We start from the raw sequence: 26,175 nt of genomic DNA, 5'->3' as shown, positions 1-26,175 counted from the left end.
CTAAAAGAAAGAAACAGTACCTGCAGGGCAGCTCAAAGCACGGAGGTATCTCCCCCGCTGAAACCTCTACTTCCAATGCCATATGGACCGCGTGACCACACCTGCCCAGGAAGCCGCAGCTCGGTCCAGTAGAGGGCACAAGTGACCATTCTATCTGCTTATAAAAATATAGCAGCGTCAGGGGCCGGCGTAGAAAGCGGAAAATCGTAATATCAGCAGCGTGGCCGCTACATGACAACAGAAATTTTAAAGTATTGATGTGACCTTATTCCTGCAGTTTACTAAATACACGGACTAGAAGAGACAACATGAACGCGTTCATGTTGTCTCTTCTACCTTCGTCCGTGTGTTTTTCTTGCGCTGGAAGAATGTCTCACAATTGTACTAGAAACCAACTAGCCCAGCTTTCTACGCTTAGTTTATATAATTTTGCTTAGTGTAGGATGACCATGACTGATTAATGTGGTTTAATGCTTTCGTATTGTTGCGTCAAGTAATACTAAATTCACTGATTACGTACTGATCTCAGTATAGCGTCCTTGTATGCGGAAGTCATCTTTTGTGGGCTTGCTTTACGTGAGGGATGTTTCTGGTACTGGACGCTACCTCCGCTAACCGAAGGACAATGCCGATTGTCCTTCGTAAGCCCCATAAGTATGTCTTCCCTGTGAGGTATAAGGACTCCTCCAGCGTGACCGCGCAAGGGGGATTTACACCGACCTGAGACGAACTCGTAGAAGGCAAGGGCTTAAGGCAAGCTATGCCTTCTTTGTTATTTCTTTTTTGCAGCGTCTGACCAGCGAAGACAGATGTATACGAACGGTGAGTGAGACTATACAGCGTCAAACAGGACTGTGCCAGATTTTTCTTCTTTCTTGTTTTGGTTTGATCTCTTTTCTTTTTGCCTAGCGCTACTCGTCACAGTTGTAAAACCAACTGCCGTGGCCCTTACCCCAAATCAACAACCTGTAGTTTTCGTCTAGGGCACCTATACAGCGTAGCGTACCAACGTTCGCAAGCCGAACAAGCAAGTCCCACTTGCAGCAAGGCACTATGGTCCATAAATATATAGACGTAAAAATGGCGGCAAAGCCGTGCCCGCTGAGCCGTGAAGAAAACAGGGGCGCAAGAACAGTTCGGCTGGGCGACTATTTGCCGGTCACATCTTCCAAAATATAGCGAGCGTTGAAAACCTGCTTCTGTGCCTCTCTTTCTTCTTCCCTTCACCTATCGCTGACTCAGGAAAGTACAGCGCCTCCCTGATGGGCCCCTTCCATTAAGACAAGCCGAAAGCCCATTTGACGATGGGGGCGTCTCTCGAGAGACGCTCATCTTCTCGACATTTCTCACCTTCTCCTGAGACGCTATTCTTGCTGTTGTTGCATCCCTTCATTCTTTTCCTCATCTTCTTTGTGTGTTTTCTTCTTTTGCTCTCTAGTCTGTAACTTCGTACGCGGTCGTTAGCCTATCAAGTTGCGTGAAGAAAGAAGTCAAAATCCAACAGGTACAAAAGCTTCACCTCCACGTCGCAGGGAGTGCGCGAAAGCCTCGATAGAGCGAAATTCGTATAAACGAAAGCGGGCTGAATGGGGCGGAAGCAAAGAACAATAGAGCCCGTGTGTACACAGCGTTCTGGGCTTAACGACGCGCAAACGGTCCTTTCGCTGGGCTTTCCTGGACTGGACTTGATGGCGTTGTTACCGGAGCCGTCTGCCGAAATGAGATCTGATGACTTTCCAGCAACATTGCGGAAAGAGTATAGGGGGAAAGTGCCAGTCTCTATCATGCCTTTCTCTCTTTTTTTATTGGTGAATTACGGCGATGAGATAAAAAAGAAACATGGTGGATCTAATGCGCAATGCAATGCTTTTAGTTACAGGGATGGACTTCTCCCTCGTTAAATGTCAAGGCAGTAATCTCGTCAGAATACGCAAAAACTCTTTTTTTTTTTTTTTTTGACAGTGAGAACCGCATGGCTTAGTGAGCACTTCACGTAGATTCGACATAAACTGCTTTATTTGGCTCGGGTCAGAAACCTGGTTACACGTTTTCTGTTAAAGTCAGAAAGCTAACTGCACGTGTCCGACTTCAATCCGACTTCACTCCGACTTCACAGTTTCCTCTCTTCTTTTCCATCTTAATTAACTATATGGCCGTTATATTTAAGAATTTTCGGTACTGCAAGTCTTCAACTAATTTCATTTTTCATGTCGGTTGTGCATCCTCAATATCATCATCATCATCCTCCTCAGCCTGACTATACCCACTGCAGGGCGAAGGCCTCTCCCATATTTCTCCACTTAACCCGATTCTGTGCTAGCTGCATCCACTTGACCCCTGCGAACTTCTTAATCTCATCCGCCCACCTAACTTTCTGCCGCCCCCTGCTACGCTTTCCTTCCCTTGGAATCCAGTTTGTTACCCTAAGAGGCCATCAGTTATCCTCTGTTCACACTACATGTCGTGCCCATGCCCATTTCTTCTTGATTTCCACTACAATGTCAGTAACTTGAGTTATTTCTCTGACCCACTCTGCACGCTTCCTATCCCTTAATGTTACCCCTACCATTTTTCATTCCATGGCCTTCTGCGTTATCCTCAACTTAAGTAGAACCCTCTTGGTTAGCCTCCACGTTTCAGCCCCATAGGTGAGTACAGGCAAGATACAACTGTTGTATACTTTCCTCTTGGAGCGCTCTGCCCTGCCTCTCTTCTCTGATTGTGGTGTCTCTGTTGCGTTTTACATAAGTTTACGACATGAACCAACTAGCCCCGCAACGCATTTTACTGAAATTCCTCTTGAGCATTTGCGCATTTATCAACAATCTGAAAGTTTGCAATTTGGACGCAGTTTTCTTTAATGGCCGCCACTATTTGTATAAACTCGAGTTTTGACCAATCAAAACCGACGTTTTTTGATACATTGTCCTATATGGGAAGTTTCGCAACTGGTAGTATTGAAGAGCTCTGGATACCCTTAGGTCACGCAGGTACCGGAATATTCCCATGGTTAGGTTAAGCGGAGCTTTATATATATATATGTCGGTTAGCCTTTCACATAATTTGAGTCGGATCCAGTTTGTCACAGAGCGACATGTAGTCTACAGAGGAGTGGATCCAAAACCGTGATAACATACAGCGACAAAAGCAAGGCTCATTTCAGGCAACATCTTTCGGCCGAATCAGTGTCACAGCGACATTTGCAAAATATCCTGCGCCATCTTTGGAAGTTGAAAAGGCGAATAAAAGTATATAGATCCCCAGAACAACTATTCGGATCATGTGAAGAATACCACGTCTTACCTACTGTAAATTGCTGTTCCTTTCTAGGAACGTTGTAATAATTAAGCTTTTGTTCGTATTAATTTTTGGAACACCTGATTTGTTTAGCAAGGCAATGCATCCGTGAATCGCAGGCTACTAAGGTGACCATTGATGAAAAATTGTCAAAGGTAAAAAAACATTTGAAGCTAAGCTGATAATGCAGAGAGCTACAGAAAGGAAACTTATAGGTTCAACGTTACGAGACGGGGAGCTTTCAGAAGGGCTCAAGGAGCAAACGTTCGTTATTGACGTCCTTGTCGAAATCAAGAATAATAAATTAGCATGGACAGGTAATGTCATGCAGAAGTAAGATAACAGATGGTCGAAAAGGGTAACAGACTGAATTCCAAGAAAATGCATGCATAGCAGGGGGATTCAGAAACTTAGTTGGATGGACGAGATTAGGAAGTTCGCGGGGATCAAACTGATCTAGCTAGCACAAGGCCGGGTTATTTGAATGGATATAAGAGATACATTTGGCCTGAAGCGGGTGTAGTGAGGCTGATGGTGATTATAATGACTTCAGAGTAGTGAATAAAGATGGGTAAATGGCACTCTGGAGCAAACATTTAGTTGGCTGTTTTTGAAGACGATCTACAACTTCTTTATTGACACCTTTTGAAGCCAATACATCAAAATAGCTGATTGGTGTTTACAGCCTAATTGGTAATTGTCTTTATGGAATGACATAGATACCGTAGGCTATCTTATGGGACTCACTACACTTCTCTGTTGGTTTCAATGGGCTAGATTATCCCGTCTTTTCAAAAACATTTCTTACATTTGGCTGACACACCTGGTATAAAGAAGTTCGCAACTTCAAGTACGACAGCGTTACCTTCGGCGGAAAACCGGCCATCGGCATGGTTGGGATATCCTTACTTGTCTAGTTGCAATTTGGGGAGTCATTAATAGTCCCACCATGATGGCTCAGTGATCAGGGCGCTCGGCTGCCCAACCTAAGGAAGCGGAACAAGATACCGGCTCGTTGAAGAACCACAAGTGGACGATATTTCCGAAGCACTCCACTACGGCGTCCCTCATAGCCTGTGTCGCTTTGGGGTGTTAAACTCCATAAACCTAAACATAAAAGTCATTATTATATTGTGCAGCTTCCATTATGAGATCATTACATGTTACAAACATCACTATAATGTAAAATTAAGCGAATAAAATCAATTAAACTTAGCAAAAAGTTGGATTATCAAGCAGCAGAATCGAAGGTCAGACATGCCGCGCCTCCTCCACCGAAGTACTTACTGTACGTTGGCTATTCTAGGTACAGAAGCAGAATGGTCGTAACTAGTAAGTAAATCTCCGAAAGGGTGCTGCACGGTACCTCCATGCGACCGTAGGGACGTTTTAAAGCTGCCATGTCATATTTTCAAAGTAAAGTGAAATGTAATCCAGGTTTTCTTTTTTTCACGAGTATTTATTGCTCGCTATTATGTAAACCGTATTAAGAAGTTTCACGTTAAATATTACTATCATTTTAGCTCAGTAACACAGGGCTGAAAGCACACAGAAACGTTTTTTTTTTTTTTTGGGCGCAGTTGTAATGACCCCTGAGTAGCATATACCCAGCACCAACGCATTCTATTACTTCAAATACGCGATCCTCGGCTTTAGACATTATCGACCTAAACTTTTCGTGTCGACAAACGCTTCTCTCCTTCAAGCAAAATGGTTCAGTTTGGCATATGGTGTTCAGTTCAGTTCAGTCGTTCAGTCGTGTCCGACCCTTCGTGACCCTATGACCCACGCTTTCCGGTCTCTCACTATCTTCCTAACATCACATAACTTCATCTCCAGCGCCTCGAGGATGCCATCTAACCATCGCGTTCGCTGCCTACCCCTTCTCTGGCGACCCTCAACCTTTCCCAACATCAAATCTTTCTCCAGCGACTCCTCTCTTCTCATCAGATGACCAGCGTAGCTGAGCTTTAACTTTAGAATTTGACCCTCCAATGAGCAGTCAGGGTTTATGGTCGACAATATCGACTGATTTGATCTTCTGGCAGTCCAAGGAACTCTCAAGAAGCTCCGCCAGCACCACAATTCAAACGTGTCAATTCTTCGGCGGACAGCCTTCTTCACAGTCCAACTCTCGCATCCATACATCACAACTGGAAAGACCATAGCACGAGTTATACGGATCTTGGTTGGCAGACTAATGTCTCTGCTCTTTACTAGGCGATCAAGGCTAAACATTGCTCTCTTTCCCAGAAGCAGGCGTCTCCTAATTTCATGGCTGCAGTCTCCTTCTGGGGTAATCTTGGAGCCCAAGAAGAGAAAATCTGTCACAGCTTCCACTTGTTGTCCCTTGATGCTCCAGGACTTGATATACAACGTCCCAAAGCTACTCAAGCTATAAGAGACGCCGTAGTGGATGGCTCAGCAAATTTCGACCACCGGATGTTCTTTAACGTGCACTGACATCGCACAGCACACGGGAGTCTTGCTTTTCGCTTCCATCGAAAAGCAGCAGCCGCAGCCGGGATTCGAACCCACAACGTTGGGCACAGGAGTCGAGCGCCCTTACCACTGCGCCACTGCAGCGCGGACACAAATGCAAATGAACAAACCAGAACAGATATACATCTTAAGCAGTATGCTGTCTTTTTCTTTGATGGTTATCGTTTCGTGAACGAAAGATCTCCTTCCTGTTGAACCGAAACCGCTCGCTGCTCTGCATCACTTGACTGAGCTAAGTTCTCACAGGACATCTAGTCTCGCAATGCCACGTCTGCGGAACGGTGGCGCTCAAGTCAACCACACGCTGAGAACGCCGATGTCGTCCGCGTTAGCTCGTCGCTGTTAAAATTAAAGGCCACCCCGCTCACTACCCGAAGCCCCACAAGTTACGTCTCCTCCACAGCCCACATCGCAATGTCTGGCGCGCACGCCTGCAAAACAAATGCAAAGGCAAAACCCAAACAGAGTATAGAAACGACGCTGGAGTCGAGGGAATTGTCGCGACGATTATCGCGACTTTCGCACGCCCTTGAGGCCTTTCATCATCTTTCGGCGTTTCGCGAGGCGTGGGAAATCAATTACACAACAGCCCCACCCCCTCCCTCCCTCCTCTAGCTTTTCGTCTCTAAGCCTTGGAAGAACACATACAATGACCGCGCGGGCGGCACGTCGAGAGCTCATTTAAACGGAACGGCGGTCTGTCATCACGTACCAGGTCCCCTATCGGGTCTAGCACGGTGCTTACCGCGTTCTTTATCGTCGGTCGTAGCAGCCGTGACGTTGACGGTGAGCGAGCTTTAGCCGCCGTGTGTTTCGATTGCACACTGCCGGCTCGCTCGTTCCAAATGATGGTGTCGCCACGTCGCGACTGTTTTTCTGGAAGAGGGCTCGTCATCTTTCTCTCTCTCTCTATCTCTCTCTTTCGCTCTCTCTATCTCTCCTCTCTCTCTCTCTTGTGTCGGTTTCGACTCGGACGATGTTCCTACGTCGGAATTTTGCTCAAAGCCCTTACTACGACGAAGCTTCCGAACTTTTGTGTACAACAAAACAAGGTGTTTTCTGAGTGAGAAAAATTGCACACCAGACGGCGAAAGTGACTTCGATGGTCGGTTCGATCGTTCTGTTGTTCTCCTCAAACCGATTGCTGTCGAGTTTGTGAAGACATCGTCAAAAACTTCTTTTCTGTCTTGTCAGCCGACCTTTCAAATTTTTAAATAATAGCTGTTTCGAATATACGAATCGCATGTAAAATAATTCCTGTCGATTCTCTGAAACTCTTCCCCTCAATGTACCCTTGCATTTGAGCGCACAAGCTAAAACCGAAAAGGGTCTTCAAAATGAAATCTCAGTTTCGGAACTATTGTTTAAGCGAGCGAGACTGGTTCCCTGGTGCTAATAAGCTCTTAGTCACTGCGTGCGTAGCAAGCCGCCAGTCTGTCGATAGAGCGGCGAACACCAAGGTAATCTGAATAGAACCTTAAGTTAGCCCAAGAATGCGGGATCAAGCTTTTCGATGGAGGCGAAAAGCAAGGCGCTCGTGTGCAGTGCGATGTCAGTGCACGTTAAAGAACCCCAGATGGTCGAAATTTCCGGAGTCCTCCACTACGGCGTCTCTCATAGCCTGAGTCGCTTTGGGACATTAAAGCCCATAAACCAGCCAAATCAAACCAACCTACAGTTAGCAAAAGAGGGTTCGTACATGCCCGGCCTACTAAGCGATTTAAATATTACGCCACTACCTTTTACAATCAGTACAAACTGACGAATTAGACTTTGACCCTTGCGTCCTGTATTCGTGTTCCACTCTAGCGTTCATCATAGCACACGTATAGTACAAACTGACGAATTAGACTTTGACCCTTGCGTCCTGTATTCGTGTTCCACTCTAGCGTTCATCATAGCACACGTATAGTACGTACATATCTCTACGTTGCAAAACATGGAAACTTAAATATTCTTACATCACCGCACTCTGGAGCACTGTTTCTGCTTCTTGTCTGACTCGTATGCCAACCTCATTCATATATTAAATTCCCCTCGTACTCACCGCAGTTGACAGATGCCTCTAGGCGAACGACAAATTTAAGCTTGAGGCAATGTTTCTCGATGTGCTCAGACTGCTACCAGTACATTTTCTGCTGACAGACTTTGTACCTCAAAGGTCATGAACCACGCGACAGATAAGTGGTTTAGTGTCCAGAATAGCTCGCAGCAGGGAATCGATTGAACACGCGTGATGTAAATGTGGAATAGGGCGATAGCTTCCTTGCCGTGCCGAATAAAAAGCACCGAACGTTGTATAACCGATCGGACTAAAATATATGCAGCCAGCAAGAACAGTGACCTCCGAAACATGTCCAGTTAGGCGATCACTACATGTACGCTGTACCATAGCCACTGGTTGTAACATCTAACTAGCATGCACCAGAAGCGGTCGTATTTGCTATAAGCGACGGGGATCTTAACTTTTTAGGCAGAATTGGTGTGTATGAAAAAAAGTGGAAGGGTGAGTCGAGCTGAATGAGTCGAACTGGTTAGGGCACGTACGAACCCCCTTTTGCTAACTGAAGGTTGGTTTGGTTTGTGGGGTTTAATGTCCCAAAGCGACTCAGGCTATGAGAGACCCCGCAGTGGAGGACTCAGGAAATTTCGACCACCTGGGGTTCTTTAACGTGCACTGACATCGCACAGCACACGGACGCCTTAATTTTCCCTTTCATGAAAAGCGACCGCTGCGGCCTGGATTCGATCCTGCATTCTTGGGCTAACTGAAAAAAAAATTTTTTTAGGTGACCTTGGGTACTCGCGGCTCGACAGACTGGCGGCTTGCTACGCACGTAGCGAATGAGCGCTTATAGCAAGTTTGTAAAATAAAATAAAAAGAAAGCGGCGCTGGTAACGTGATGATCCGTTTCGTTCGATCCGCAGCCTCGAAGGATCGCAAGTATGCCTCTAGCAGGTGGTAGCTAGCAGGTGACATGGCTATGCAGTGACTAGTCGGTTGATTGCGTGACGCCATTAAACCAGATGACATGATCAGTTTAAAAGGAGCTGTCTGTTCAGGCGCTCCTTTCATGTGAAAGAACGTGAAATGTGGCTATAATGAAGAGGGACCCCTGCAACCCCCGTTTAAAGCATCGCAGTATGGAATAATCACGAGCAAGCGTCTAGCAGGTGGGAACTGCTACAACACAATAAATTATACACGAACTAGAATTATTGACGCTATCATTTGTACACCTAGGGGAGAACATAACATAAGGTTGTACAAAGTTAACTCCCACGCGTATGGGCTGCATGAAACCCATTGATCGTCTGCACATGTCTTTTGAATATCTGCGGCGTTGAACAGGAACGTTTTCGCGATTAGTATATGGCGTGCACACTTCTGCTCAAGATTTTGCGTGACTTTTAGAACGAAGCTCTCATGTGCCCTTTCGATGTGACCCGCTTTGCTGTTCCTGCCGTTGCCCGTGTAAACAAACAAGAGAGCCACGAAGGAGTCATGAGCTAAAGAGAATTTCTCAGGAGAAGAGAAAGAAGAGCCATGGGAGCACTGCGCCGCTCGCTCGTGACTCTTCTCTCTTTTCTTCTGAGAAATTGTCTTTGAAAACGTGGAAAACAATAGTCCCTGTAACAGCATACATACATACATACATACATACATACATACATACATACATACATACATACATACATACATACATACATACATACATACATACATACATACATACATACATACATACATACATACATACATACATACATACATACATACATACATGCATGCATGCATGCATGCATGCATACATACATACATACATACATACATACATACATACATACATACATACATACATACATACATACATACATACATACATACATACATACATACATACATACATACATACATACATACATACATACATACATACATACATACATACATACATACATACATACATACATACATACATACATACATACATACATACATACATACATACATACATACATGCAAGCATCCCTTAATTTGTTTGCCTCAATACATCGCAAAAACGCTTGGATACAGCCCCGCTCAAAGTTCACATTAGGGAGCATCGTAATCGTCCTTGAAATTATTCGCTTCCTTTAGGCATATGAGGTGCTCTTGAGGAGCGATGCTTGTTTCCTGGTCTGCGCTTATTCCATGAGCGCCTCCTCAAAGGTTGGGACAAAATCGCAGCCGCGCCTCGAAAGCGATGCAATGCTTAAAAACACGCTGAAGGCTCTGTGTCGCATTTGGTTCTTTAAAAAGATGCAACCAGACGTAATTGAAGCTGTTGCTCAAGCTGATTCTCCTGCTGACGCGTAGTTCTTTGTAGCTTGCGGCACCTGACTTCCGCGTAATGTGTTATAGTTCAAAGAACGAATATTAAAACTTGCATTTTATTCATGTCGAAGTGCTACTTGAGCTACTTCGCTTTCTATTCGTCCGAAACTCGCACACGCCTTCCTCCTACACAGGTGACTTCTTTGCGGCAAATACGTCTTCATCACCTTCTGGTCACTTAAGTGTCGCGTTGAATCCCAAACTACTTGTCTGCTATATACTTTGGACTTGGATGTGTTTACTAGTGCTTTTTCAACGCGTGGCCACAAGCATGCAGATGATAGCTCGTGCCTCATGATTTCTGGTTATTGTAATTTCCGCCCTACCATCATCTTCTCGAGGTGTCCACCAAATGCAAGCCTACTCAACTCCGCATTGAAAGACAACGAAATCGAATTCAAAGAAGCTCTGTAAAAGCCGGCCAACAAAGAAAGACGACGAAATCGAATTCAAAGAAGCTCTGTAAAAGCCGGCCACCCTTCTCCCTGCGCCCCTTCCGCAGGCCCGGTCATACGCATTCATTTTGGTGAAAATAATAATAATAATAATAATCAATCAATCAATCAATCAATCTTTATTTAATGTGCGCAGGAACAACCATGTGGTCTTTGTGCTGCAGCACAAAAAAAAAATGAAAAAGCACAAACATGTTTACACACACAGAGAGAACACAAAAAAAAAAAGAAATAAATAATACATGAAATGAAACTGAGACGAAAAGTATCACGGAAATTAAGCAAACAATGAGTATCATCACTTATATACACAGTGAGAGAATTTTTTAGCACACCAGGAAATAAAGAAAAAAAAAAAAAAGAACGGTAGGTAGAAGAGGAAAAAAAAAAAAACAGATGACTGACATTGATTATAGTAATATAGAAATATACATAAAATAAACAACCATTCCAGGCGCAACAAGTGCATGGTACTTAAAACACAGGCTAGAAATACAGAATAATACAATAAAGAAGTAAAATTGAACAAGGGACAGTAAGATTCGAATATAAAGTTTAAAGTTGAAATATAAGCAAGAAACGGATAAAAAGTAGTTCAAGATACAGACAGCATTGAACAGGAGAAAAAGCAAAAAGTGAAGTAAATACAATTTAAGGCTAGAAAGTGGGAGTTATATGTGATAAAGTACTATTTAGAATACAACGCTACGAACATCCAATGTAAATGAACAGAGCGAGTTTTGGAAGATGTCAAGGTGAGGACAAAAAGAGTTAAATAACCACTGCATCCTGTCCAGAGGGGAGTGGGAATGAAGAGGAGAAACCTGAAATGGTCTGAATTCCCTCATGCTCTTTCGCGGAACGCGCAGTAGGATGTACTCTAAGAGCTGAGGGCACATAATGTGGCCATGAAGGAGTTTGTACAGAAATATGATATCAAGTCTGATACGACGGCAGTGAAGGGAAGGAAGATTCAGTTGGGCGCTCCTGGTGGAGCGAGAGGGGGAAGTTGCGAAAGGAAAGCGATAATGAAATATCCGTAAAAATTTTTTTTGTACTCTGTCAACCTTGTCCAAGTTCGATTTGCAAGTGCCATTCCAAACAACCGACGCATACTCCAAGACCGGGAGGCATATGGACAGGTACAGTTTTAGGAACGGAAGTGGAGTATGGAACTCTCTCGAAAGTCTGCAAACGAATCCGAGTGTGCGCATAGCCCGCTGAGCAATGCGTTTAGTGTGAGAGGAGAAGCTGAGGGTGCGGTCAAAAAGTACACCAAGGTCATTAATTTCATCAACCCTATCCAACAGCACAGAATTGACAGAATAATGGTAGAGAAAGCTATGTGTTTTACGAGTAAAGGACACAACCCTAGTTTTGGAAGAATTGAGGGTAAGTCGATTCATCGCACACCAATCAGAAAAAGCAGATATGTCCGATTGCAACAACACGCAATCTTGAAAAGAATGTATTACCTTGAATATTTTTATATCATCAGCATAAAGAAGAAACGAGGAGTTCTTTATCGCCGAGGAAACATCATTAATAAAAACGGAGAAGAGAAGCGGGCCTAGTACTGAACCTTGAGGAACTCCACTCGTTGCAGGGTAAACGAAAGAAGTCTGTCCATTGACACTGACAAAGCAGAAGCGATCAAGGAGATAGTTGCGTAGGAGCGCTACGAGAGAGACTTCAACGCCAGAGAGTAGAAGTTTTTCAAGAAGTAGTGAGTGAGTAACAACGTCGAAAGCTTTGCTCATATCACAGTACACAGTGTCAACCTGACCCCTCTGAAGGACTGCTGCAGAGGCATACGTCATAAACGTGACTAGGTTGGTGGAAGTAGAGCGACCCGACATGAAGCCATGTTGATTCGGTACTATGATATGTTTGAGATGGAAGGAAAGTACGCTGTGCAAAGCTAATTCGAAAAGCTTAGAGGTTGCACATAGAAGAGAAATCGGACGATAATTGGAAACATCAGTTTTGTTTCCAGACTTGAAGACAGGAAACACGCGTGCCATTTTCCACACGCGAGGAAAGGCAGCATTTTTTAAACAGTTATTAAATATGGCAGTCAGTACTGGTACGAAGATATAACTGAAGGCTTTTATTATGGCAGCTGGAATGCCATCAGGTCCAGGAGACAAAGATGGTCTCAGACGCTTAAGACACTCAGTTATCAACTCCTCGTCAAAGAGAATGGAATTAGATAGTGCACCAGATGGGAGGCAAACGGAATCACAAGGTGGATGTTTGTAAACGGAGGAAAAATGTTGTGCAAAACTGTCGGCAACATCCCGAATTTCCGAACCCTGAGAGTCAACTAAGCTGATACTTAAATCTGATTTATTGGAACGCTTGCGAACGTAACGCCAGAACTGACTAGGATGATTTGAGGCATACCTCTCTAAAGACTCAAGATAGGAGTCGTAGTCCCGCTTGTATAAGCGTTTGCAAAGAGAACGCACACGGCGAAACTCATCTGTCCAATTGTGAAACCCAGGGCGTTTCGCTTTACGATGGGCCCGTTCCTTGAGCTTTAACGCCGTTATTAGTTCCCTTGAAAACCAGGAAGGGAACTTCCTACGCGTAGGAGTATGCAAAGGTATGTACCGACGCATACCATCAAGAACTATTTCTGTAAAGCGACTGACTTGTCCATCTGAATCATTAATGTCATTTAAAAGGGACCAGTCGACGGAAGAGAAGAAATTGAAAAGACCGACATAATCACCACGTGCATACGCGAAACGGGGCGAATTCCCCACCCGATCTGAGTTAGTAGAAGGTGAGGCAGAGACAGCAGTAGTAACTAGAAGCGGAGGGTGAAATTTGTCACAGCGAGTCAGCGGTATGTCCGAACTCGAGACTCGAACACTTTCAAAATTCGATAGACAGATGTCAAGAATATTACCGCAACAGTTTTCAATGAAATTGTGTTGCTGCAAAGAGTTAAAGGCTATGAAATCAAGTAGAGCGTTACACTTACTTAATATGTAATGATTGTTGTGAGAAGAAATAAGTGAGTTCCAGTTGATACCAGGAGTATTAAAATCACCTAAAATAAGAAGTTTGTGTTTGCTATGACGGGTTATAACATGTTCGATTGAGAGCAGAACATCATCATAGGCTGAAGGAGGTAGATTCGGAGGAATGTAGAAAGCTGCAAGTAAAAGTTTTTCATGTCGATTTAAAGTGAGCTCGAGCCACACACATTCTTCAACAGTTTCCAGATCGGAACGTCGAACACACTTCACAAAACTGTCAATAGCAATGAGCACTCCACCTCCTCTTGATTTGGGACCTGTTTCAGGGCGGTCGCTACGAAAAACAGTGTAATTATTTGGAAAGAAATCATTGGAAGGAATATCACTTGACAGCCAGGTTTCGGTAACCACAACAGCGGTATAACAAGAGGACAAGACGCTAGAAAAAAATTCTGATCCCTTAGTCCGAAGACCTCGGGCGTTTTGATAATAGATATCCAAATTAGGGGCCACTGCAATTTTGCGTCAGTTCAGAGGGATGAAGCATATCGTCGTAAAGCTTCCCACGAAAGTCCTTGTATATGCAACCCATCGGCCACATCGAAGGCTCAACAAGCTTACTGTAGGATTCTTCATCAACTTCAATATGGAAGGACGAGTAGGAGTCGTACCTTGTTTTCAGCTGCCGGCAGGAAATGGGAGTAATATTCACTGATTTTAGATGGTTGGTAAGGTCTACCGATGTAGTATCGGGACTGAGTTTAGAGACGAAAATAGTCTTCGGACGCTTCTTTTGGTAAATGGCAACGTTCAGGACAGATGAGCTCGATGCGCCAGTAATGGCTCGACTTCGGTGCTTCTTCATCTCACTGGGTAAGTCAACCGCACGGCGAGGAGCAGAGGCAGAAGATGAACAGGGAATATCTCCAGGAGTCATCCCTCGATGAAGAGCGGCGGAGTAGTCCACAGATGGCTGCTCCTCACGGGTAGGATTGCCCACGGAGACAACGAGAGGACGCTCGACGAGAGGACGCTCACACTGAGAAGCAGCGCACCGCACAAGCTCCTGGCGTAGGCCGCGAACATCGGCACGTAAAGAGGCGATAACCTCGGCTTGTTGTACGAAAGCCCGCGAGTTCTCTACACGAAGGCGCTCGTTCTCTTCCCGTAGCTGGGCAACCTCATCGCTCAGAAAAGAGATTCCCTCAAGCGCGTCGAGGAGGAGAGCCCGTAGCGAGGCAAACTCACCGCCATGTTCGGCGGTCGCGGCTGAAGGGGGAAAACCGGTCGGGTGGCTGGGCAGGAGCGGGGCACCAGGGACTCTAGCACCACCGTCGCTAAGACTAACACCGTCAGACGACGACGACGCACACAAATTACACAAGAATGGCCGAGAGCCGGACTTCAGAAGTTGCAGCTCGTCATCCGCCCAGGTGACGCACTTCGTGTGAACACGTTTCGCACAGTCGGCACATCGTAAAAACTGCTGCTTGCCAAAAAACGGGCGGGAGCACAGCGCACATGCGTCCTTACTGGGCGCCATCTTGGAAAAAAAAAATAATAATAATAATAATAACAATAATAATAATAATAATAATAATAATAATAATAATAATAATAATAATAATAATAATAATAATAATAATAATAATAATAATAATAATAATAATAATAATAATAATAATAATAATAATAATAATAATAATAATAATAATAATAATAATAATAATAATAAAGAGCAAGCCCAACTTACTATTGAAGCTTTCTCGCATCAAGTTTCATGATGGCCGCGTCAGTTTCTTTTACTACCTTCCCGACATATCAGTTGAGTTTCCCGTTCAGAGAAAACCCTGAGCCATAAAAGAAAATATCTTCGTGATGATGAAATCGAAATTCGTGATGTCTTGATGATTGAAAATTCGCGCTCATTCCCATTACTCGAGGACTGGCAGTGTTAACTATTTATAGCGCTTACTTTCGAGCACTTCGAACTCAGCGGGGACCGCAGCCAATAAAGTAACTGGCGATATTCCTCGCTAATAAATTGTTAGGGAAGGAAAAATATTCTTTGTCTCTATTAACAAAGAATAGGGAAAAAGAACCTACTAATCAGTGGTTGTGGTATAGATCATCAATTTTTCTGCGATCCCCTCAACAAATCAAATATATCTGGAAAAGAAAGACCGGAATTCCTAACGAGACATCCAAGCAGCGTCATGCATGGCGCCACGAAACTTTCAGGAAACTTCACAACGTCGTTCAATATTTTTTTTTTTCGTCCTCTGTTATGTGGGAAAATGCAACGAGTGCACGGAAATAGATGCCAAATAACGTGTAGTATGTGCTCCTGGCTTACGATCCTCAATTTCGACAAGATGCGCGGATGTTACGCTATCACTACGCTTTGTTTTGATTTTTTTCTGCAAATGACATACCTGGTTGAGTGCCCATGCAGTTGCTGTTTTCTACCATTTTTCTTTCACTTTCGTGGCATCTGTCATCTTTCCTCTCCAGCAGAAAACGGGCGTGTATTGCTTCTTGGGCGCTTCGCCGAACGAATGGCGTGAATCAAAGATACAACTGGAAATGCAAAGAGCCTCCCACACGTATTAAATATTAGGAGGACACTTAAGCTTCGTCTAGGAGTAGAAACGATAAAGAAAAGTGAATGTACGCGGACGAAGAATCGCAAGGGGAACTGGCAAACGAGTCATTAACACTCCCCTCCTCCAATACACCTAAAAATAGGGTGGACACTTAAACTACGCGGCGGAGTAGAAGTGTTCAAAAGCGTCCGAGGGCCACTTTTCGGACAAACAAACTGCGCTGTCGGGTAAAACAACCATCTCAATTTTTGATGGCGACGTTGTTCCGGTTTTGGTGAAGTCGGACACTCGGCGATGAAGTCTCTGGCAGGCAGCGACCGGTTGCAACATAGCTATTCACGGTGAACGCTGATCGCGCCATCATTCGGAGGATTGATTACATATCCTGTCACATCCACCTCGCAACGCCGACCCTGCGCTTGTGTTTCCAGAAGTATCCGTAAGAAGATCAAAACTTCGAAGTACTATCGAGATAGAGCAGCTTTGGTAGATATGTGAATATTTTGAACTGCAGGCACTGGAAAAAAGGTGTCATCAACCTTCGACTTATTCTGCAATTTTCTAGAATGTATGAACTTATATTGCGCTAAGTTCGTCAATATTTATCTGAAGTCAGAGTGAACACAAAACCCTGCTTGTATTCTTTTATTTGAATAGATATGAAGTATACTGTAGCCATGGTGAAATTGCGCAACAAACACGACACAAAAGTAAGAGGGACACGTAGCACGGGACGAGCGCAATCCCGTACTACGTTTCCCTCTTACTTTTGTGTCGTATTTATTGCGCAATTTCACCATGACTACAGTAGACATTCACCAACTAGCCCGCCAACAGCTCCTGTTAAAGATATGAAGTATGCGCAAAATATACTTCCGACTCCAGTTATCGCTCATTTTATCAGTTTCCAAGCGGGAACATGGTTCGCACATTATTATAAAAAGCTAGTTGCCTTTTTATTGCAAGTTATAAATTCCATCAAAAACAAATGCTAATACTGATCGCACTAGGCACCTCGTCAATATCATTCAGGTTAAATGGGACTTACTTGAATGAAATTTCTAGCGATTAACCCGGTACACGGCACCTAGCGTGAACCCGATCATTACAACCACTACATCTGGCACCCCTCAATAACACGACACCCTGCGTGGAGATTTTACATTGGCTCTAACCGTTCCCGCGTGACGAGACTACCGGGCCCGTTTTCCTGCGCGCGTTTTTTTCTCTCTTGCCCCTTTTCGGATCGTGTAGCTCGCTGTGGCTAGTAATTGCGTGCTGTTTCAAGGTGAAAATATAAACTAGCGTGTTTAAATAGTTGTCTTGACAGCTGTTTGTTTTGCCGCCTTCACTGCACTAATTTTTCGCGACACTGCAGTGTTGATTACTAAACTATACTTTTTAAATTCTGACTGCTCATTGGAGGGTCAAATTCTAAAGTTAAAGCTCAGCTACTTTGGTCATCTGATGAGAAGAGATGAGTCGCTGGAGAAAGATTTGGTGTTGGGAAAGGTTGAGGGTCGCCGGAGAAGGGGTAGGCAGCGAACGCGATGGTTAGATGGCATCCTCGAGGCGCTGCAGATGAAGTTATGTTAGGAAGATAGTGAGAGACCGGAAAGCCTAGCGTGACATGGTCCATAGGGTCACGAAGAGTCGGACAGGACTGAACGACTGAACTGAACTGACTTTGCGCATGAAAGGAATGTCATGATCTGTCAACCCTGCTTCACTGAAGAGAGTGCATTCGCATAACCCTTTAAAAAAAAAATGCATCGCGGAGCATGATTGTTGAGCCCAGAGCGTCGACGTGTTTGCGGAGCTGGGCTATCTCCTTTACCCATTCGCAATTGTTGCATAGGAATTTGAGCGCCAAACTCAATCCCCTAAAATTTCGGAAGGTGTGGGGTTAGAATCCCAGCACCGTAAGATAACATTTTCCAATGATTACAAACTTTTTCCGTCGACCTAGTTCTCGCTTTTCTGGCAAATTCTTCCGAAAGTAGGCTCTTGCATTACTAATTTTGAAGAATTTCATCCTATATAAATCGTACGCCAGGCCTGGGGAAGTCTTGTACCGACTGAAAAACTGATCGCTACCCGACAGACAGCAATGCGAATCGACCCCAGCACATCCCGCAAGTGACACAAAGGCTGCGGCGACATAACAAAGCTTTCTACTTCAGGTATGTTGCCGCCTCAATCGGTTCGCCGTGTGCTATTATTTCTGTATATAACGTATTGTTTGCGACAACGTTCTTATTCCCCTTTTTTATGCAGACCGGCCACTGCGCGCTCAGAGAGGAGGAGCGAGCCATTAGGAAAAGCTGACAGTGAATGTTTCAGTTAGTGTAGGACGCTCATCACATTCCTACCCTAGCAAAAAAAACGCTATGAGTCACAATAACCTCATACAGATTTCTCATACTAAAGTCATATAAATCCCATATAATCTCATACAAATATCATTCAACGTATGACAAATATATGAGATTGTATGAGATATGTATGTATTTAGTAAGAGGTTATTGTGACTCATACGGTTTTTTCACTAGGGTACGCTTTCACGCATAAAAATACGAGCCATCCTGGCCACCAAAATCATATTACACAACCCCTGCGGCAGTTGCAAAAATTATAGCAACCCCTGCGGAAGCTTGTAGGTTTAGCATTTGCAGTGCCTCTCTAAATACAGTGCGAATCCTAATAATTTGGGACCAAGCATCAAAGTCCTCTGCTCATTCGTAACACTTTTTGTGAAAAATGTCTCAATCTTGCTGTCCACCCGGCGCCCATGATCGAAAGGTTATGATCTCTGCTCGTATATAGACCAAAGCAGCATAATAGAACTGCTGCTATTGTGACAACAAAGAAATTTCGGCAGGGCGCCAAAAAGCAAAACGAAAGTTACGAAAGTTCAGATGCAGGGGTTGGCGTAGCATTGGTAAGCCCTTTCCCAACACCTTGGCGGCTTTGCGTTACTAGGTGTACGTCGTTTAAGTCGTGAGTTTTTAACCTCCCTTTTCTTTTCATATATTCGCGCATATACATGCTCTAAAGTGAGAACTAAGTCTGCAATTACAGTGCAGAGGTGTCAAAATCAACCATCACGTCATAGTTGAAAGATACAGCGTAATGTTGCTGAGAGATTGGTTTGGTTTGGTTTGGTCTATGGGGGTTAACGCCCCAAAGGGGCTCAGGCTATGAGCGAGCTGCTGAAAGAAAGAGTACGAAAGAACGGTTGTTGCTGTTCTAGACGCCAGTATTATTTCTTCATAAAAGCCTCTTTGAGATCATGACCCGTTGACAAAACGTTTTCTAAGAGAGCTTTATAGGATCAGGTGAGTGACCTGACCCAGGAAATGATCGACAGCCCAATGAAGAAAACAGCAGTGTGCCATTGAAGTTGCTTCACGCGAAGGTAAAGCCACAATTTAACCTCGTGCGTCGTAGCTGTCAACGCGCTGTATGTCATGTCGGAATTAAATTGCATCCTTTTAAATTCAGGCTGTGATTTTTCTTTGTTTCACAACTTTTTCCTAACACGTAGCATGAAGATGGTAAGGTGCAAATGAGTCATGTCGGGCTTCGCCAACTAGCTTAGGCCGAGAATTCTCGATGTCATCACCAAAAAATGCTGCTCATGTCCGCCCTGACTGTTGCGCCATTTTCGAACAATAACTGTTCGTTGTGTACATCTGTCGGTGCCATAAGAATGTCTTGCAGGTATGCGTTCAGGCGTCCATGGTGATACACCTGCTCCGACGTTTTAACAGAAATAATGCTATTCTCATACTCTTCTTATGCCACCATCTTAAGCGTAGCACAGCGGGAAAGAGTTAAAGATGACACCGTACTGTGAATGCGAAAAGCTGCGTACATTTCTTATAAGGGCTAGCTTTAACTGCGTGACACAGCGCTTCATGAAAATACCAAGCTAACTACAGTGAGGCATTGCACACTTTGTTCTAACTGTAGCCGCATTCCGTCACTGACTGTGCGGTGTCACTCACCGTGATGGTAACGGGTTTCCGTAACTGATACAGGTCTGACCCTCTGTGCTTGTAGGCGGCAGGGAAGCCTCCAAGTCCTCGCTCATGGCATACTACCGCTGTCCCGGTCTCTGTCGGCGGTTCCGCACCGGCCGCATAAGGCCGGCATGACGACCACTTCGCCTACGAGGACATCGTCCGTGTCACTTGTCGACTTCCGCCGGCGGAATAGCCCTTTAGACTATTGGGGTCCAGGACTGGCACTGTCTTCAGACGTTCGCGAATATGGGTGACCAAGGCCGTACGACTTATTTACCGTCCTCTCACTATAAATGACCAGCGTCTGCCTCCCAAGACACTTTCAATCAAGTTGTATCGGCGACAAGAGACACCTTGTTGGACTTTGGAGATCCGTAGGCTGAAGTATCGTGAACGAGTGGTTGGGGTTACCTGAACATCGATAATAATTGACGTGTATAAAGAGGTAAGGAACACCCACAAAGCGGGAAGTCTGCCACCACTGAGCGTTCACTGTCCGGGTGTTGACGTCAGCTCACCGCCAAGAAGTCCAGCGGTGTGCCTACCGGGCGCGTCTCTTCCTCAGTCAAAAATCTCGTCGAAGGAACCCGTCCTGAAGCTGTCACCTGTCAAAAGTGTCTCGGAAGTTGAAATCGACTGAAACCCATCCTTGTCCTCGACACAGTGAAAAGCGTGTAGACTGCTTAGATTACAAAGGAAACCCGGCTGCTAAAACCGACCGCAACGAAGCTTGCCTCCCGACGCACGCGCCTACAGCGGCAGTGACTGCAGCATGTTCAAGCCCAGCGCACACACATGTACACCCCTTCTTCATTCTCTCTCGCTCTCCGGACGCTACCCTTCTTTTCCCCATCTTTTCCTCCCTTCCTCTCATGGCGACGAGGGAAGTGAAACCAGCAGAACCACGTGGTCTGTTGACGCCACTGCACAGGCCCCCCACTGCGGTTACCAAGGGCAACCCTCCTTTGTATATAGTGTCGCAACGTTAGACTCGCAGGTATCGACGGGGGCCTACCTACTGTCTTCCCCTCAAACGCCGCTCTCCCCACTGTCTTTCCCCTTACACCTCACAACCACGTACTCCCTTTTCGCGGCCACATCGTGTACACTTTCACTCGTACGCCTGGACTCTCCCCTTCCTACCCCATCCATTCTTTTTCGTCAAGTTCTAAGCTTGGCCGCAGGTGAATGAAACAAGAGTGCTAGCTGTGAATTCCGGCAGATGCGCAGGGCACGCCATGACCGACGACTGTAGTTGCGTACTTTGACCTTGGTGGGAGCCGACAAGTAACACTATTTCATTAGCGCTTGGTAGAAGACCTCAGCAAGAGATGATCGGGGCACGCGGCCAATTTGGGGCATGTTTCCTCTCTCTCCCACCGACCTTGACTCAGTTGCTTGCTTGAAAGGATTTCTGTGTCCCGGTTTTCCCTTTCGAATCTCTTTCCAGCCATCAGCAGTATACAAAAAGAATAGCAAACAACAAGGAAAGTTGTTTAATAAATTGTGTTGCACAACCATAGTACACAGGGGCGGTGATTCTCTTAAACATTTGTGCTGGCTCATTCTTTGCTTTTTTGTTCTTTGTTCGCAATGTCAGTTTAGGATCGTAGGCATTCAAGGCATTGTGAAAAGGGCTTTTAAAGAAGGCCCGTCACTTTTTGTGCTGCTCAATCAGTGTGCCTTTTTCACCTCTGCTCCGTTGACGTGCCGCTCTGAAGCGCGCCGTTTCGTCATCGCACCATCGTGCCTTGTGCGTACCCCTAACTCTGTCAATAAAGTAACATACGAGCTCTTCTATGTTCGTGTTTTTAGTCGATCCCTTGCATGTGTATGGGACACGCACGTCGATCACTGCGGAGGGCGAAAGGGAAAGTAACAAAAGAAGGAACTTCTCAAGAACCGACGCCCTCCGCTTGCGTCACTATGACGTCGCATTGGTGTCCTTTTATAAGTTGGCGAGGAGATTAATAAATTTGCTTTGATAGGACAGCCGCCGGCTGGATTTGAGCAGGACTAATAGGAGAGGCATTTTCCCTGCGGAGGTGGATATGACGATGACTACTGTGATTGCAGTGCCGCTGCTGGTGGCGATAGCGGCGACAGTCTCTCGAAGTTGCTTTCGCACAGGCCGAAAAATAGGAACGAAGAAAGGGTTTTCTTTCGAAATTTTGTATCTCAGATATCCGAAAGACCCTAGTTAAGGGGGCCGTGATTAAACTGCCTAGAAAGACAGGCCACATGGAAAGAATCCCGAGGCTCGTCAAATTTCTTCTGTGCTTACCTCCAGGACCGCGCCCTTTCTTGGGCCTATGCCGGTCATGTGACCATGAGGGCTTATTGCAAATCTGCAGCGCCCAGGCCTACATTGGCTGTGTAGCCCGGACCTGCCAGTATACCAGCCATTTTATCCATGCAGCAGGTGGCAGTCTAGACTCAACACGAGTGTGCTTAATATGAGAATCGAAGATGCAAGAGGTACGCAAGAAAAAATATTGAAGCCTACTTAGTAGCTCAAAGCAAGGAATTATAAGTTGGAAAGAATTAAGTGTGCTTGGTTATAACTTTGCGGTAATGAGGGCGCAGGAAGGCTATTGATCAAGGAAAAAATGGCGTTTGGTAAACGCTTCAATATAAGGAAGTAATTAATCATTAGATTTTACCTAGTAGAGTCATATGGCTACATAAAAAAGCTGCACAGCTGTTGTGAAAACTACACAGTTAAAGGAAAACTCCTCCTGGTCTGGGATTCGAAACCGGTACCGCCTTCTTTTAGGGGCGGTCACTACCAACGGTGCTAAAGAGGACAACGAGCAGATGTGCTACAGTGAAGTTGAATTCATCGACGATTCGAAATGGCTCGGTGCAGTATGGCTTGTTTAGATTTTTGTTCCTCTAGATAAATGTATTTTACGTCCAGCAGTGAAACTGACATGGAAGTTTTGTCGCGGAAAAAAAAATGTGGCAATAGTGGAGAGTTTCTATAAAGCTCCTATTTTCCTCAATTTCTTCCTCATAAATAGCACCCGAATCCTTCACCCACAGTAAACACATTGAATTTAATTACGGAACGTATAAAATCAGAAAGAAGCGTGGTATATACCAGGTGTTTCATTTTATTTCATATTTTACATGCAAAAGGTTCCTTTAAAAGAAATTTTTTAGTATGTGCAGAGCACAGCATTCGAAGTTTCAGGTCCAGGATTATGTGAGAATCTCTTACGAACACATTGATGGGAATAGCCTATGTTTCCAACGTCTGGCAAAAAAAAAAAATAAGCGTTTTTAACGTCTCTCCTACGCTTCCTCGCAGTGATTTGTTAAAGCTACCAAAGAAGACTGACAGGCTGCGGCTTTTAATTTGATTAAGGCAGCTGTGGAATACTGCAGATACTTTTTATCGACATATTGTGAACCAAAACATTCGCTTCTGAACTTTGTCCTGCGCTCATAAAAATTAAGTAATACTTCCATAGAAACCAATGGGGTAAATTTTTGAAATTAATCGCAAAACATTTATAAGCATGTTAAGGGAGGGTCTGCGAATACATTGATTGCATCGTTGCGTTTAACAATATGTGAAAATATTACGTTCAAGAACTGTCCCAAAATGTGAACAAAATGTATGGGTATGGGTAATCCAGGTGGATACTTCGTTCAGTCATATTTGTGAGAACTTATTATTTACCATGGCGCATACTAATTAATACACACTGAATAAAATGAAGCAACCCTCTCATAAGCTTTTCTGGGCTACTTTATCTGAGATCACTTCCGAACTGGTCTCAGATACGTCGCATTTAGAGGCAGCCCATCCAATATAAATGAGCGACCTGTGTTAATTTAAGCAGAGCCTTATATATAGTCTAACTCGCCGTGTTTCCTTTTAGTAATACTCCTTGCTGGCGGAACTCTCGAAACTATTACACCCCCCCCCCCCCCCCCTTCTCTCTCTCTTCCCATAAGCAGCAGCAGGAACTACGGGACCAACCATGGGAAACTCCTCCGAACGATTTTCTTTACAGCGCGCCGTTCCGCATCATTAACTTTGCCTGCTTTGTGCACCGGTTCACTGGTCTAATCTTTGTGTGTGTGTCCCAGTTACGAGTGTCTGACGCGTATGCTTCCTCGAAATACAGGCTTATACACACAAACACGCATGCTCCTTAGGTAAACTTAAGCCATGGGTTTGTTCTGACGCCGCACACCCAGAGATTTCTTTGAGAGGGTATACACGGCAGGTCGACATTATCCGGAAGCCGACAGATGTCTAACTTCGTAATCAACTTCAATTAATTAAAGTTCTAAAGAACTTTTCAGTATTAAGAAGCGCTTGTCCCGTCTGCGCCCTATTTTACGTCCTGTCCACACTGGCGCTTCCCGCACAGATGTCAGGGCTTTCGGCTGCTGATCCCGGGGGCAAAAGGAGAAGTTTATTCTCAACTCTTCCCCTTGATGTCTCTCTTCTTCTTTGTTTCCCTCCTTCATGAATATTTCCCTCATAGCAGCCGGAGTACACGGGTGTTTAAGCCTGGCCACCAAGCAAAAACGGTGGCCCTTTTCTGTGCGATGTGCAGATCCACAGGTGGTCAAAGTCATTATGTTGTCATCCACTATGGCATCTATTTCTCTCTTCCTTCTTTCTCTTCTGCATTCCCCCACGGCGTGGTTCCGGGGTCCATCCACAAGTGAAACAGTTACTGCCCCTTTAACGCCAATTTTTAATTTTCTAGAAACCAAAAACCAAACATAATGGCGTGATTCAAGTCTGCACTGATAAGTAAGATCATTACTGTGCCCTATCCTTTCCTAAAAAGTAATTTTCATTTGCAGCTGATAACCCAGGTACACAATAACATGTTTTTTTTTTGTTGTTGTTGTTTTTTTTCACGCGTTCGTGTTTCAGTGAAAAACACCATATGAGTCACAATAACCTCATGCAGATTTCTCATACTAAACTCATACAAACTTCATTCATTCTCATATATTTCTCGTATGATGAATGAGTTTAGTATGAGATTATATGAGCTCTGTATGAGATTAGCATGAGTTAAGGATGAGAATTTTTATGAGGTTATTCTGACTCATAGGGTTTTTTCACTAGGATATATTTGCTACAACTCGTGATCAAAACCCATTGCTAGACCGTTTGCACACCGCTCATCTAAATGCAAGTGACTGCATGTTACGAACAACTTTGCTCTTAGGGATATCCAAACAACGTGCATCATCTTCACAATTGTGCGCTATTCCGTAGAAGCACAACAAGGCAATGGAACATGACAAAGCGGCGGATCGACAAACTTAGCCTTTTTCTTTCTTCTTCGTAGTGTTTCTTTCCCTACAGTGCTTATTAGGCGCACAAGCACATAGATCACTTATTAGAACGCATATCAGTCTTGCCGTAGCTGTAAATATGTTGCGCTGTTAAAGAACGCATATCGCACCTTTTGTCCCACTATACCCAAAGCCTTTTCCCGAAGATGGTGCTATGGTATACCTCGAAGTAGATTTATGTATCCGCTTCCTTTTGCGGTACTTGCCAGGAGGTTTAGTAGAGAAGCATTTTCCTTTTCAACGCCCTGGACACAAGACGAGAAGGCAGCACGCGCCGAACTTGTCGCATATGGTTTGTATAGCGTTGGAGGTATAATTGAGATATTTTGATGTGGCCCTCAGGGGTCTCACGCAGGGGCTGGAATATTTCCCGCGTTTCCTGCAAGACACATATGCGTCCCGCAAGAGGTTGTCCTGGTACTCCCCTGATGGGGCTGGGACAGGTAGGTCACCGCCGCTTGCGGCGGGGGCTAGCCTGCCACCGAATTTTTATCTGTTATAGGCCGTCATTGCACCCGCCACCGCTTAGGTGGTGGACGACGGCTGTTGTTGCGGCGCGCGTCTTTCTCTCCCTCTTCTTTT

At 44.7% G+C, this 26,175-nt stretch overlaps 1 protein-coding gene across 1 annotated transcript in view; it reads right to left on the bottom strand.

Annotated features, from left to right (window-relative positions):
* Positions 1 to 20,324, bottom strand: part of LOC146179003 (protein tyrosine phosphatase domain-containing protein 1-like) — an 82,233-nt gene extending 61,909 nt beyond the window's left edge. The window contains exon 1 of the mRNA XM_084579824.1: positions 20,239 to 20,324. Coding sequence (XP_084435950.1) covers positions 20,239 to 20,324 — 86 coding nt within the window. The remainder of the gene's footprint in view (positions 1 to 20,238) is intronic.
* Positions 20,325 to 26,175: the final 5,851 nt, after the last annotated feature.

Source organism: Amblyomma maculatum, chromosome 9 (assembly GCF_055883805.1).
Source record: "Amblyomma maculatum isolate TAMU_Amacu chromosome 9, ASM5588380v1, whole genome shotgun sequence".
Taxonomy (NCBI): Eukaryota; Metazoa; Arthropoda; class Arachnida; order Ixodida; family Ixodidae; genus Amblyomma; species Amblyomma maculatum.
The sequence above is the reverse complement of the archived record's forward strand: the minus strand, read 5'-3'. Positions and strand labels throughout refer to the sequence as shown.